At 30.9% G+C, this 17,372-nt stretch overlaps 1 protein-coding gene across 6 annotated transcripts in view; it reads right to left on the minus strand.

Annotated features, from left to right (window-relative positions):
• LOC107454760 (ankyrin repeat domain containing protein 6 diego) overlaps window positions 1–17,372 on the minus strand; it is a 123,222-nt gene that overhangs the window by 5,764 nt on the left and 100,086 nt on the right. For all 6 annotated transcript variants that reach the window (XM_043040551.2, XM_043040556.2, XM_043040552.2 and 3 more), the window contains 5 exons: window positions 12,367–12,468; window positions 6,852–6,950; window positions 5,564–5,662; window positions 3,848–3,946; window positions 2,082–2,180 (listed from right to left, as the gene is read on the minus strand). In XM_043040551.2, the coding sequence (XP_042896485.1) occupies window positions 2,082–2,180; window positions 3,848–3,946; window positions 5,564–5,662; window positions 6,852–6,950; window positions 12,367–12,468 (498 nt within the window). The remainder of the gene's footprint in view (window positions 1–2,081; window positions 2,181–3,847; window positions 3,947–5,563; window positions 5,663–6,851; window positions 6,951–12,366; window positions 12,469–17,372) is intronic.

Below are 17,372 nucleotides of genomic sequence, written 5' to 3' on the forward strand. Positions count from 1 at the left end.
GTTCTGATTTTTTCTTCTTCTATAATCTATACAATGTTTCACGGCAATTATGACAAACATTTTAATGTTGGCTAAAATATTAAACATGCATTTGAGAATGTGCGAACATAGCATGAAATTTAAATGGGGAGAAGGGATTATATTCATCAATATAGATTTTTTTTTTAATGCTAAAAATAGATATTCCTCACATTTAATGTTTCTATCCTCATTTCATTTAACAGGGTGCGTAGCGTTTTTAAAAAGTGCTTAAAGGTGCTTATTTTCGACTTTCATTTTTTAAAAGCCCTTAAAGGTGCTTTTCTCATTGGGTGTTTTTAAAAAGTTCTTAATTTTCCTTTTATTAAAATGAGATTTTTTTTCTTTTACCGTGTTGATTTTAATTTTAGCTGCTAATTATGCAAAAAGACGCAGTTCACATTTTTCTATTCAATGTTTTCAGAATTCATTCAACCCCAATCTATTTCGGCGTATTGTCAGTCCGTAGTGTATGAAAAAGCCATTCGTTTTATATGATTCAAAACTTCATGATTAAAAACAACACCAAAAGTTTTTTTTTTTTTTTTTTTGTTTTGACATGACGGTTGAAACAAGATAAAACCGTCAATTGTCAAAAACTTTTCAGCCCTGCCCAAATATGGTACTTTTTTAAAGTGCTTAAAAATATTTTTTGAATACTTGAAAAGTGCTTAAAAGTTGCTTATTTTTTGTTGAATAATTTGGCTACGCACCCTGCTTAATATCCATCAGATTTTTTACAATTAACTGTATTTTATTTCAGATTTTCAAAACTTATAATTTTATATCTTTCATAATATTTTAGAAACATCTGTACTCCTGTTTTGATTTTGGTCAAGATTTTGCCATCCAGTATTACACAAATAACTAGATAACAAAATAACTTGATAACTCCAAAACTCTAGCGCAATGGGCAACTGCTCAATATTACGCGGTTCAGGATTCAGGGTGCGAACCAGGTCCCCCAGATTCTAGATTGGATTTAAGTCCGGGAAGCTTGATGATCAAGAGAATACAGTAAACTCAACCTGGTGCTCTTCCAACCTTTTCGAACTGTATGACTCGTTTCATCGTCCTGCTAGCAGATCCTATCACCCTGAGGAAAAACAATTCACATATAAGGGTGGACAGGGTTCGCAAGAACAAATGAGTACTTGCGTTGATCCATCGTACCTTCCACAATGATGAGCATAGAATACCACAAAAATGCCCCCCAGACCATAATGTCCCTTCCTCCGACTTGTTCCGGAAATTGTTTCAGAGTGTTTGCTTTCAGACGTTTCACGCCGTATACGTCAACATCCCTCTGTCCGATGGAACATAAAGCGTGATTTCTTACACCTCTCTGTCACTACTGAGACGTCTAGTGCAGTACTGAGGAGCAAACTCCAGCCTTCGTCGTCGATGAACATAGGAACGTCAGCATAGGTTTATTTGCTGTAGAGGTCCAACGTTCACTGAACGTCATTGAGGAGACACTTTTGGTAGCCCCTTGATTCATGTGGGCGGTCAGTTGCACGTCTATTCACTCGAATGCCAGCCATCGTTCACCTCTGTCATCTATGGCCCGTGGTGCACGGTATACTTTTACCATGGCGGCACAAGAATAATTTACAAAATTAGCCGTTTCGAAAATGCTTCTACTCTTGGCCAGAAAGGCAATGATCAAACCCGTTTGAACGTCATATAAATCACACCGTTTCAGAATTACGTTAATGATTAAAACGATTTTTTATTCTATTCGACATCTTTTAATACACTCCACAGCAATGTGCTGTCACATGCCTTCTTCTATGATATGTTATTTCACATTGACGTCAAAAGTAAGTGATGGTCAAATTAATAATAGGACTGGATTCTGGACAGTGTAGCTTTTTACATTGATGAAAGTAGAATATTTTAAATACACGCTCAAAATATTTTTAACAGTAAAGTATTTTTTTGTATTTTTTTTAAAAAAAGTTTTTTTTTCTCCATAGAAAAGCATATTATTTGAGACATTTAAGAAAATATTTTAATAAAAACTAAATTATTTTTTTCGAAAAGAAAAATGCATATCTTACATTATTTTTTATCTTCTGGTCACTTCCCGCTTCAAGAAGAATCCTTGTTAGCTTATTTCGACCCATAGCTGCTGATATATGCAATGCTGTGTCACCATTCTATTAAAAGAGATCACAATAATTACTTAAAATACATTATTATAGTTATCATAATAGTTACTTAACCATAATAATCATCGACAACCAGTTGGAAGTTATAATCAATGTTTAAATTTTATACATTGTTTTAGTGTGAATACCTAAACTAAAAAGATACGAGTCTTGTATTAACAACATGACTTATTGCTATCCGAATTAAAATGTACTCATTAAACTAACAAAACTAATTCAACTAGATACACTATCATGCCAAAAATATCCGAAAACTCACGTAAAGAAGTTGATCTGGACCATGATGGTGTGGTGGTTGTTTTCCGTAGTTTGGACTAGATCCTTCAGTTCCTAGGATTTTATTACCGACTCAATCCTGACTTTTACGACTATCAATGTTCAACTCCATAGGCTTGTAATTTTGAACCTAACCCAGAAGACAAGAGAACTCCTGAACCAAGCATTGGGGCAAATTAGCTTCCGTGTAGAACTTTTTGAAGAAACTCTCATTTGTATTACATAGAGAGAAACACCAACCAAGATTTGAACCCACGGTGTCTACCAGTGAAGATGAGGATATTTTACTTCCACACTGTGGTCGGTGCGAGCCGAGAGCAGATTTCTTATCAACCAGCCCCAACTGACATTCAAACCTGATACGCCTCCTTGGCGCAACGCTCTATCCCCTGAGCCACCTCAGTTAAGTTCCTGTGGTTGTAAACAGGAACAATGAAATGTATGTGGGCATTTTTAACAAAACTGATCTCTCGACTCTATGACGATGCTCTATTTCCGCGATATTCTATTTCCGGGATGGCCCATACTAAAGCAACCATGGTTTTGCGAAATGGGTGTTCAAAAACTGAACTGGTCTTCACAAAGTCCTGATCTCAAGACCCATAGAACATCTTTGGGACGACTTTTTAGAATGCAAATAGCGTAACTTGCCAAATCGACCATCCACACAGCCAGCACACTTTTCATCTGTGATGGACCCCTGAAGTCAACTCGTATGGTCAGCTGACTAAAACTGGTTACCCCAGATGTATGAAAGCTGGCATCTATGCAAAAGGAGGACCAACAGTGGATTGCTGAAGCTGAGTGGATTTCAAGCGGCCATAAGGTTTTTTTGGCCATTTAATGTATTCCGTATGTTTTGGATATTTTATATTTGAAAAGCTTACGAAAATTGGTTCCTGAATATATTATGTAAGTGTCAATAAGAATGGCAGCACCCCAAGAAAATGTAGAGATTTTCGAACATCATTAGTTCTCGCTTTGCCGGGAAAACTTGTAACTTTATTATAGGCATTTCAAAAATCCACCATTAACTTGAAATTTGCGTTACGAAAACCACCATTAACTCTTTTGAGTTAAATTAGAAAATGTAAAATATTTGTGCACTCTCCCTAATTAATAATGTAGCGACATGCATTTAATCTTCATAAGTAAAAGTTTCTTATCTGAATGATTGAAGTTTTCATTTCAATAAATTTGTATTAACGCATATTAGCTTCTCTAAATTTGTGCATAATAAATCATTCAATTGAGTGTCAATTATTAAAGTTTTATACATTACTTAATAAAAAAAATCTTCCTATCATAATAACGTGTTAAATGGTATTAAAAACATAGTTAATAAGGAAAAGAACTATATCACATTCTGAGAATCATACCTTGTTTTTTTCATTTACATTACAGAAAGCACTGATTAATATTCTCAAAACACCGGCATGTCCGTATCTAGCTGCTGTATGGAGGGGAGCATCACCATACTGAAAAAGAAATGTACAACTATTAAACCTTTTGACGATATAAAATACATATTGGGAATCAGATGCTCTTTGCCGGCCATCATTGATGTACTTTTTCTCGGAAAATGTATAATCAATTTAAACTTTCATTTTCTTATCCATTTTAACGTGGAGATGTTTTAAAATTCAGAGAATTTGGTTTCTGTGTAAATAAAAAAATAAGTCAGTGATGGAAATTAAAAAAGGAATAAAACACCAAAATATGCACCATAAAAAGAAAAACGGAGCAAAAAAACAAGGTTATTATTATTTTTTTTTTTTTAAATGGAAGAAACATTTAGTTTGTTTCCTGTAAAAGACTACATCAAAGTTGACTATTTTAACATGAATGTAAGGAGAAGCATCTTTTAATCAAAAAGCAATTTAACGAAGTCCGTAATAAAAAAGTGGAAATAGTAGATTTCATCTGATAAGATTAGAAAATTAAATAGGTAAGCGATTTTTACAATTTAAAATTACACTCTATAAATTTATTAAAATATAAAAAGTATTGCAAATTTTAAACCGAATCGCTATGTCTATATATATAGTGACTCTACTTTACTATATCAAAGATACCAACTGGCTCCGCTTTGTAAACAAATATTTTCTTGTGATAACTATTTTTAGTTTAGTAAATATGATTATAAACTATTCTTCCACCACAACAAATCAAATATACAAAGCCTGATATAAAATGTCCTTTAGCAGTAGATTGTAGTCATCTTGTTGGAAGACATTTAGAGAATTACCGAAAATGTCTCTTATTCAGGAAGTTTTATGTTTAACCCCTTAATGGTTTCATAATTTTGAAGAAGAAAAAAAAAACAGTCATAAAAGAATCCATTTTTTTTAATTCAAGAAATTATATAAATCCAAGAGCTATGACTAGATATATAATATATCTAGTCATTCTTAATTTTTGAGTTAATTTTTAACTTACATGTTTGATGCGTGCTGACATCTAGTTTAAAATAAACTATCTCTAAATGGATGGCAAATAGTCTGGAACTGTCACTTGGTGATTGGATTGAGAAATAAGCGTGATTCCTTTAATCATTTTAGTTAGTTACTTTCAAACACACCAGCTCGGAAATATCAGGGGCGCGAGAAATAGAGGGCGAAACATCACCCCGTTATTTTGACGGGAGAAAAAAGGAAGGGGTTAAATTCATTACCAATTTATAAAAACTTATACAAAATACGGAGCAGTTGGCATCCATGCAATATACAATAATTAAGCATTTCCTTCAATTTTTGCATTGCAAAGAAAGGCATATTTTTCAATTCTGATACTTTGTTTTTTAAGCGGGCACGATACATTATCTTGACATTTCTAAGTAATTTTCTAGTTCAATGCGATTTTCAAAAATGTTTATCGACGATAACTTTTTTAATTTTATTTTATTTTATTTTCAACCAAAAAGAAAAAAAAAAAACTAGCACTAGCAACTTGCGTGTAAAATTACAGTGTGTTATTGGTTTACCTACAGCACTTCAATGAATATGGTTTTAAGTAATATCCTGTGGAGTTCCTTTCGTTGAAATTTTTCGTATCTTAACTATAAAAGCAATGGATTAGACCAGCAATGCACTTACACTGTTCCTGACATCTGGTTTGCAAGCAGATAGCAATAAAACTCTACAACTTTGATTATGACCATTTTGGCAGGCTAAATGAAGAGGGGTAAAACCTCCCTGAAATTAAAAAGAAATTAATTAATTGACATAAAAGTTTCATTTATTTATTTATTTAATTTTATTTGAGTAAACAATAAAAAGGCATTACTTCTTATTAATGTATTTGTTTCAATGAAGAGTGTATTCGATAGCATGCTTTTTATATTACATTAATGTAATTTTGTTAACGGGGGGAGACACCTACCCACACTTTTATGTTCTCTTTTTTTTTCCTTTATTAAGTTAATGGGAATATGTTGGGGGAGTGTTTACACTGCAAAGTTGTGTAACATGCAACAAAAATAGAGCATATTAATTATAAATTGAGAAAGCATTGTCTTTATGGACTGCTGCACAATCCCCTCTAGCAAAGGAGCCGCCTTTACAACTGAAAAAGTTTCGCTTTTATTTAATACTTTAAAATATTAGTACCTTTTCCACTTCGCTTAGTGTTTTAAATTTTGAAATTTAGAACTCCAACACATTATTTATTTGAAGAAAATAAGGAAAATTATATACTACTTATTAAAAAATTACTGTGATTATCACTGGATATACTAACGAAATAATACTGAACACATTATTCATGTCCTCAAAGAAACGCAAAAACTTAGAGAAATAAGCTATGAGCGCCGCGGTGGCTCAAGGGATAGAGCGTTCGCCTTCTAATGAGGTGAACCGAGTGCGAATCGCAGCCATGGCCGGTCGATATGAATTACGCACCCGGCTCGCACCAGCCACAGTGCTGACTTAAAATATCCTCAAATCATGCGTTAAAGTACCCTTACCATCAGGCTAACCGTGGTTGGTTTTCGTAGTTTTCCTCTAAATGTAAAAAAAATGCGGGTTAGTTCCGTCAAAAAATATTTAAGATCTGTTCAAAATCTCATGAAGCAAAACAAAAAAATGTTCCCCGGTGTTTGAAACCCAATTTTTGTTACGATTAACGAATTAATGAAACTTTCTTACATAAAACTATAATAATTATACACAAAATGTTCTCTTTTTTTTTGTTGGAAAAGTTTCGATTTTTAAGGGGAAAAAACAATGATTATTAAAAAGCAGTCAAAGGGGTGTAAGAGTGGAGTGAGCCGTGTTCATACAGAAGGAAGTTCTTCTATAGAAGTTCACATAAACAAGTTCATATATATATAGATTACATAGAGTTATTGAGTTCACATTTGAAAGAATTAGTCAGCAATCTTACGTTATTCTTTATATAAACATTGGCGTTGTGCTTGCAGAGAATCTCTAATGTCCGACTGAATCCCTTCCAAGCTGATTCATGAAGAGCTGTATTCCCGTGCTGCAAAAGAAAAAAGTCTTTCATTTTATTTTTAAAAATATAGATACGCTGTGCAACTCATTGTAATATAATTGAGAACCACCGGGAACTCGAGGAGCAGAAGATTGTGTATGAACAAGGTGGCGCGTTTAACGGTATGGCTATTGGGCTTGGTTTATTATCTCTCCTAATAATTTTTTGGATCAGATTTTACTGGGTCTCCTGCTTGACTGCTAAATCATGGCATAAATAAATGCCACGATTCAACAACCAATCAGGTTCGATTCCCACGTGTGACGATGCTTGCAGTTACCCTATTCAAAAAAAATGAGTTTTTTTTTTCTGTAAATCATTTATACTGCTTACGGTGAATAATAACACAGAAATAAAACTTTGCAATAGATATTGCTTTGTTTTCTTGTCAAAAGTAGTTCAGATTTTTTTAACTTTGTGGATCCATTTCCACCAGAAAAACTTTCAAATGCATTTGTTAATTTTACGCCATATTTCCGCTCAATAAACTTTGCATTAGTATTGAATTTTTTAACTCAATTTGAAGTGAGGTATTTTTGTTAAGGTTTGTTTTTCTTATTCAAAAGGACCGTTCAGTGTAATTAATAATAATGGAATATCTTTGATATCATTTCTCTAGCCATAGTGACTCAGAGGATAGATCTCTCGCCTTCCAATGATGTGACCCGGTTTCGAATCCCAGCAATGGCTGGTCGATACGAATTCCGCAGCCATCTCGCACCGACCACAGTGCTGACGTAAAATGTCCTCAGTGGTAGACTAATCATGAGTTAGAGTCCCCTTACCATCAGGCTAATCATGGGTGGTTTTCGTCTCCATGCAACGCAAATGCGGGTTAGTTCCAACTAAAAATCCGCTATCAAGGCTAGTTTGTCCCAAGGATTGATCCAAGAATTCACTTTCTTTTCGGTTGGGGGGTTTAAAATGACAAGGTTACGAAGTTGAGTATTAATGGTCGTAAACCCAAATGAATCGGCAGTCCAATGCTGATTATAAAATAAAATAAAATACCATTTCTCTGAAAGCCAAAGTTATTTTATTTTTTAAATATCGTCTTAACTTTACTCGCAGAAACTTAGTTGTTGACAATGGTTAACATTTTTTTAAAACAAAATTTCGATTTAATTCACCCATTTTCTCGAGTAAAAGCGAGTTAAAATTTCAAGGCACTTAAAAAGAAAAACAAAAAACATTTCGCAATTTTGTGTAATTATAATTCGCAGAAAATGTGAAAACAGCATTCTGGAATTAAAGTATTAGAATAGGATTTGAATTGAAATTGGTACGAAGATTGATCTTATGGTAAAAATACTTTTTTCATTCATTGTTTAAAAAAGAGGATATTTTGAAGTACCGTCGAGCCATGAAGGGTTAGGCAAGCGTTCGCAAAAAACGCTGAGACAATTCCTTCTTCGCGCTCATTTACGTTCTGAGGAGAGCTGAGTGAAAATCCGGGTTGTTGTCGAATGCGTGACAGAGTTTAACAAAAAATCAAGAAAGCAGTAAAAGTTTTATTCTAATTTGTCTCGCTCCAGTGTGATTTGAAACTAAGTTTTGTTCTGTGATGGATTATCATCGATTTGGAATGTTTCTAATCCATCATTTCTTTTTTTGTATGGAAATAAATTATGTATTTTTAAATGCTCTTCTTTTTTAAAAAATTGCATGATAAATTTCTATGGTTCAAGGATTATTTATTTTCCCGAGAAAGAAAATGCCGAGTTTCCATTTGTCCATTATTTTTCTGTTTGTAGATTGCGGGGAATGCTTATTTTTGTTTAAATTTCTAATTTTCAGGATGCAACTATCAATTTTTAACCTGGTTAACTCGTCTGAGAGTCGCGTAACATAGCAGATGTCCCATAAACAATGGTACAAACTCCTTTAAGAAGCGGATACCTGGCTATATATATATATATAGTTACTTTCATANTATATTGTATTGATGTGTTTTGCTGCTTTGGCTTTATTAGTGCAATATTGGAAAGCATTCCTTTTCGCGGATATGGTCATGTGGGCTGGTGGCGAGATTATATGTATTCATTATTTTGTTTCCCGGCTTCTTAATATTCTTGTTTTCTTTTTTTATCTGTTTTTTTTAAATATTTTTTTTAAAATTATTTTATTTGAATAATTTTACTTCTTCTATATACACTATCTACCAATAAGTATTTAGACACCATTGCAAATGACTATATCTGCGGTCCTGAGATACGTCACTCCCACCACCTGTATATATCGTGTTTGGTACATCGGCATTAGTCCCATGCAAGATGCCACGCAATTCGGAGCTCTCTGACTTCGAAAAAGGTATTGTTGGTGTATCACAAAAATGGTCGATCCTTAAGGGACATATCTAGCCAGTTGACTTACCCAAACTCCATAGAAATTCGGAAGAACCGCACCCCCATACAGCAGGAGTTTCAACAGGCATCCGGAAGTGTTGTTTCAATTAATATCATCCGCAAGGAAGCACATCTGCTTGGTTTTCATGGTTCTTCCAAGCACATCTGCTTGGAAGTCCAACCGGTTAATGTGGTGCAGAGCACATCGAAATTGGACAGTCGATCAGCGGTTCTTTGGAGCGACGAATCAAGGTTCGGATGGCAGGGTCTGGTGTATGACTGAAGAACGTCTCCTTCCAGAATGCATTGTGCCAACAGTCAAGTTCTGCGGAGGTGGAATTAAGGTCTGGGGGTGTTTCTCCTGGTATTGATTGGGATCCTTGGTCCCCATTTATGGTAAGCTCAACACCGATGCCTACTGCACTATTTTGGATGACAATGTGCTTCCTACATTGTGGCACTTTTATGGGGTGGAACCCTGTTACTTCCAGGAAGACAATGCCAGCTGTCATGTTGCGAGGGTCACCAAGGCTTGGTATGGTGCCAATGGGGTTAATCGAATGGACTGGCCTGCCCAGAGCCCAGACCTGAACCCTATTGCGAACCTCTGGGATGAGTTGGATCGCTGAATTAAGGAGTGTACCACCCGTCCAAAATCAGTGAAGGAACTAACATGTCTTCTACAAGCCGAGTGGAAGAAAATACCATTAGTCGTCACACAATGACTGTGGAAAGTATGCCCCGGAGGGTTGACGCTGTAATTGCCTCTCGTGGAGGCAATTACAGCGTGGAGGCTCTACCAACTATTGATTAGGAAAAAAGTTTCTTTTTCTTTTCTATCACACGTGTCCAAATGCTTATTGGTAGATAGGGTATATGTATGTAACGATGGTCAATACCATTTTTAATCGCATTTATTTAAACAAGAATAAAATGCGATTGCATAAATTTTGCTACCGCAATAAATATAAAATATAAAATTTTCCGGAGCAAGTATGATAGTGTCAGAACCTCCTTGGCTGAGTGGTTACGCCAAATGCTCTGTAGAGTGTAGGTAGTATGGGTTCAAAACCCTTCGCAACCCTATGCGTGTTTTTGTGATGTCTGTTCTTCATATTGACAATATAAGCTACCTTTGTATTGAACCCCACAAGTCTGCATATGAATGTGTTGCAAGAAATTAATACATAAATGGTGTATTTAACTTAATCATCGACACAGTCTAAAGATTTCTAGTGGCCTTTTTGATTTATTAAATCATGTTGTAAGATCATCATGATTTGTTCAGAAAAATAAAAAGATATTATGACCTGGAAGTAGATATACTTAACCATTTGTTCCTAGTGATCATTTTAAAGAACAGTTATTTACTCATAAACGAACAAAAAGTGATTCCATAAGTGGTCCATTTCTTGGATTAATCTAACAGAAACATGGTAGGTCTGTGTCTCCATAATATATTAATATTATAAACTTTTAAAATTGGATATGAAGTAAGGCACATTGTTTTTTTTTACTTAAAGAAGTAGGTAGCAAAATTAAATATCCACTTAGTATAGACAAACATGATAAACCACATTTTTTATAGTAATTTTTCATATATAGACTGCTTTTTGGAGCCTGGGCATAAACGGGTTAATCACTTCACCTGACGATTGGGACTCGTCATGCATTTATTTCGAACAAAAAAGTAGCTGGGAATTTATATCTCTGTCAGTCTGTTTCAGAAAGAGATAATGCATTGATAAATACCACATTTTGTGAACGACAAAGCATTTAGTGAAGGTATCAGGTTAGATTTGGTAACTAATCTACTAAAAGTTTCCTATCATTCTTAAGGCTGTTTTTCGAAGGCTTCGTCATCCTATGAAATTATGCTTTTTTGCAAATAATATTCTATTTTCATAACTGCGGTGACTTCTCAATTGTTATTCATGACTGTTAGGTTAAGTTTAGCCTATCTAAAGCCAGCGCTGTCTAAGCCTATTTTGAAAATGGTCCAAAACGTCGAGGGCGGAGTTATTCGGCCATGCCAACCGTCATCTATCAAAAGGTAACCTTGTGATAGAATCAAGTTAGCATGCTTTATATACTAGTGAATGATGTTAAACTTTTGTAGTGGTAGTTACGCCACAGGCTCATAAAAATTTTTAAAAACTGCTATTACGGCAATGATTTTGATAACTGTCATCANAAGCCCCATTTTTTTTTAAAATTGAAAAGCGCTTGTGGTCTAATTTTTTAATTTTAAAAAACTTAACCCAATGCTGCATTATATGGGCTCATAAAAATTTTCAAAAACTGCTATTACGGCAATGATTTTGATAACTGTCATCAAGGTAGAAAAAATGTCGTCAAATTGACTATTTTTAAATAATGTTTAATAACCTTTAAGTTATTTATCAGTTCTAAAGTCCAGATAATTCTTCACGGCCAGATGATATATAGAGTTTAAAATTATTGTATTACTTTGAGTGTAAGGCACTTAAACTATGGATTTTTTTTATTTTCCTTGGCGACAGAGATTCAAAAAACGGCGTTAATCAAAAACTTACTACCTGTCTTAAATTTAGATGTTTCCTTTAATTCGGAATTTAAATAAATCAGACTCCAACGGGTTAAGCTGAGTAAAAATATAAAAATGTTTCTTCCTCCAATTGTCATTCAATTCTAATTTCGGTGTCACTCGGAAAAAAATCTTTCTTTGAAAGAGTAAAAGCTGGTAGGCATGAGTTTGTGACCCTAAAGTATCAAGCCATTTTATCCATTCAATTATCTCGATAAGAGCAAGTATTTGTGTTCTGAATTCTCAGAAGGTGTCTCCTTTATTAACTTACAGAAAAAAATAATGAAATCTTTATCGAGATATATCACATTTTATGTGGAAGTGAAACTGCTGGAGGCAAGAGAAACTAGTCTTGGCGATTAATATGATAGCCAGCATCGTATTTAATGCCCATATCTGGTGAAATATTTTTATTTCGTTGAAATAATTCGGAAACAAGTGGGGGGAAAATAAAAGGAAAATCTTCATCAAGGAGAATTTCTTAAAAACTAACCAGTTCGTCTTGCGTATCGACATGGCATCCGCTCTTTAGAAGAATTTTCACCACTTCTTCGTGACCTTCAGTGGCTGCCTGATGCAGAGGACTGTAGCCAGCCTGCAAGAAAAAAGAATTATAAGAACTTAGATGGATTTCATCACGCAATCATCTCGCACGTCTGATATACAAATCACTTCGAGGCTGGCTCAGAAATTTCACTGATAAAAAAAATGTTCTCTTTTTTTTGGCCATTTTTTTTAATGGAAGACAGGCAAGCTTTCGGTACCGCTATTAAACTGGGATAAATAGAGTTGCATGCATAACCTTTGACAGAAACGTAAATATTACGATAAAACAACATTTGTTTTTGCTCAGATAATCTTAACGTATGGAGACAAACATTGGGTTAATGTGACAGCGAAATAAATGAAGTAAAATTGAGCACTCAGTCCATTCATTTTATTCGATGAAGACATTAATTGTTGAAAGAGACGTTTTTGAAAAAAACTCAATATGGTTACAATTTAATGGATTTAAAAAAGAATTTAGATTGATCTCATAAATTTAAGTGAAAAACGGTTTGCTATAAACTTATTTTTGTATCAACATTAATTTTATTAGCACATTATTAGTTTGACAGGAAAAGATAAGCTTCGAAGGCATTCATTCAGTTTGATGAAAGCACCTTGAATTCTAATCCAGCAGTTTATCTGCATGCATATATATATATATATATATATATATATATATATACATATATATATATATATATATATATATAACCTACCAAAAACTTAAGGATATATATATATATATATATATATATATATATATATATATATATATATATATATATATATATATATATATATATATATATATATATATATATATATATATATATATATATATATATATATATATATATATATATATATATATATATATATATATATATATATATATATATATATATATATATATATATATATATATATATATATATATATATATATATATATATATATATATATATATATATATATATATATATATATATATATATATATATATATATATATATATATATATATATATATATATATATATATATATATATATATATATATATATATATATATATATATATATATATATATATATATATATATATATATATATATATATATATATATATATATATATATATATATATATATATATATATATATATATATATATATATATATATATATATATATATATATATATATATATATATATATATATATATATATATATATATATATATATATATATATATATATATATATATATATATATATATATATATATATATATATATATATATATATATATATATATATATATATATATATATATATATATATATATATATATATATATATATATATATATATATATATATATATATATATATATATATATATATATATATATATATATATATATATATATATATATATATATATATATATATATATATATATATATATATATATATATATATATATATATATATATATATATATATATATATATATATATATATATATATATATATATATATATATATATATATATATATATATATATATATATATATATATATATATATATATATATATATATATATATATATATATATATATATATATATATATATATATATATATATATATATATATATATATATATATATATATATATATATATATATATATATATATATATATATATATATATATATATATATATATATATATATATATATATATATATATATATATATATATATATATATATATATATATATATATATATATATATATATATATATATATATATATATATATATATATATATATATATATATATATATATATATATATATATATATATATATNTCATAAGAGCTTTCAGAAATGTATTGATTCTCAGAGGTCGTAAGGCCAAAAAAAATTTTGGAAAGTTAATATCTCATTGTGAATAATTCTTAAGGTTTGCCATGTTTTGTATTTTATCCCTTATTTGGCTACATTTTAATAAAATATCCCCAAAAATATCTATTTAAGTTAGCCTAATTAGAAAATATTCTAATGATTATAATATTAATATGATAATGCTGAAGTTTAAAGGCTGAAAGAAAGAACTCGGTACATGTGAAATACTGCAAAAGATATGATGCAATAATATGATGGCGCGTTTTCTCAATCTGCGGCGTAAAAATATATCGGAAGCAGTAACCCGGAAGTTTGGAAAGAGCAATTTTACCACTAGCGCCGCCACCCTTAGCTTTACACGATCACCCATCCATATACTTGTGTTGGTTAAACAGAATTTGCCATGAAAGGTTTCTCCCGCGGTATTATTTTTTTAATGTGTTGACCATTCTTGAATGAGCATCATGTTGATTCCGCATTTTTGGTTTTGTTGTAAATTTTGGGGGACCAAAATTTTACTATTCCTTTATATTAACGGTTCCCATTTTTTTCGGCTGTGGAACTCTAAATAATCAACCTTCTTTCGGTGGAACACCGACTTTATAAATAAACTTTTAAAGTAACTGTGAACGTTATAACCTATAAAAGACTATATTTAAAATATTTAATTACAGAAATGAAGATTTTTCATCGCTTTATCATTAATAATCATAAATTAGTATTAATGTCCGACAGTTAAATTTTCAGCCCTTGTGCCTATATCTAGTCTAGTTATGAGTTTGTTTCTGGTGTATATGTAACGGTTAAAATAATAGATCCGGTTATTATTAATACTAATCGGTCAATATTAATAATAACCGCTTCTTTTGGTCAAAGTTAGAAACATCGCAAATTATTCACTTTAACCAGTTATTATTAATTAATAACCAATGAAGTTTGGTCAATGTGATTGAATGGTTTATTATAGCAGTGAGAAATGGGTGCATCTCTTTGTATACGTGTTACGGTTAAAATAAAAAATCCGATTATTATTAATACTAACCGGTCAAAATGAATAATAACTGCTTCTTTTGATCAAAGTGAAAAATAAAAAGGGGAGATTTCCGTATCGTGATCTGTGGCAGAATAATCGCTAATCTTGGCAACTTCCGGGCACTTGCCCGCAAGAAACTAAAAGAAAAAAACATCCCAGATAGGGACCAGCTTGAAGCTTTATAACTTGTAGAAACCCTCCGGCAAACATCTAAATGTTTTTTTAAAATTTTTTATATTTTTTAATTTTAAATTTCCAGCTTAAAATCAATATAGCACCTTGGCGATTGCAGTTGACGTTGCAGATCATGATGCCGAAATATCCACAATAAAAACGCGAAAGAATGACATAGACCAAACTTTATTGGTTATTATTAATAATAACCGGTTAATGTGATAAATTCGCTTAAATTTTTCACTTTAACCGGCTTATTTGGCAATTATTAATATTGACCAGTTAGTATTAATAACCGACTTGTAACATACGTTGGCTGTAACATACATGATAATATAAGACATATATGATATGATATGACATAAGCTGAAAATGATTAAAAGAAGCCGAATTATGGTTTACTTCAAAATGAAAACTTAAAAGAACTACTATAATATGGAAACACATCTCTTTATTAAAGAATTCTGTTATTTTGATTGAAAAGCACAATAGGAAATATTAATGGAATATTTTATAAATGCTCGTTTTTTTCATCATAATTTGTTCAATATATTGTCATTAGAAATATATTTTCCCTTAAAAAAAATTCCATCTTTATTTCATTGGCATTTTACTTTAAATAGTTTCATCGAGGCAACCGTAAGATTAAATAAATTATGAATTATAGATTGGATCTGAATACAATAGGAGGTTTCAAACCTCATCACTGATTATAAAAAGTACTAACTCCCGGAACTCTTTTAACTCTTCCACGGAACCCTATAGGGATCCGCGAAGCACCATTTGAGAATCGCTGCCTTATACTACTACTATAACTATATATTACTATTTCTAATTATTATTACTCTTACTATTACTATTTACTATCATTATTTATTATCACTATGTACTATTACTGTTTTCTATTACTTCTTAATCTAAACTTTACATTTTTGAGTTCGAAAACTAAAATTTGTATTATATTTATGCTTTAAAAAAAATTTGAAATTTATATTTTCAACCCCAAACGAAAGAGACTTTAAAACCGCTCATTCCGCGATTCCAAGATGGTTTTTTTTTCTTTCAATTTAACAAAAAAATATAACTAACGAACATGTGACCACGGTTACAGCTTTTAATTAACTTGAAAATTAAAATTTCGAAAGAAAAAAAAAAGTTTTTTGTTACACAGCCTACACTCCAAACATTGGTAATTTCGACTTTTATAACTAAGAGCAGGTGGTAATTTTTGCCTTCTGTTTTTTGTTGCAGTTGATTGGACAACAGCAGAACAATGAACACCCAATTTGCATGCAACAGTTGCACACCGGAAAATTAACAAAAACAACGCTTTATGTTCATGATTGATTAAAAACGAAAGTTCAATCTTTAATCTTTTTTGATGGATCATATACCCATTGATATTAGAAAAATAAAAATTTAGTGAAGATGTCGGAACCATATAAATAATTAAAGATCGAATAAAATAGTTGATTAGCCTAATAATTAATTATCATATAAATAAGACTGTTAATCTATTAAAAAAACTGGTAGATTTCATTTTTAGTTTATTTTAAGGAGAAGTATTTGTGAGATACACGAATAGTGACTAGTTAATAGTAATAACATACATTTAGTCATGGATAGGTGTCCAATTTTTGAGGAGAACGAAATTAAATTACAGTAGTCCGCAAAATTTTATATTTGAAAAAAGAAAAACTCTATATTTGAAAAAAGAAATTCACTCTGCTAAATAATTTTTTTTTTAAAAATGTTAGCATATTATAACTTGGTTAAATTTAAATTGATAATGATTCATGGATTTTTTTTTATTTGTTTGGAATATAGAC

The sequence above is a fragment of the Parasteatoda tepidariorum genome, chromosome 3, assembly GCF_043381705.1.
Source record: "Parasteatoda tepidariorum isolate YZ-2023 chromosome 3, CAS_Ptep_4.0, whole genome shotgun sequence".
Lineage (NCBI taxonomy): Eukaryota > Metazoa > Arthropoda > Arachnida > Araneae > Theridiidae > Parasteatoda > Parasteatoda tepidariorum.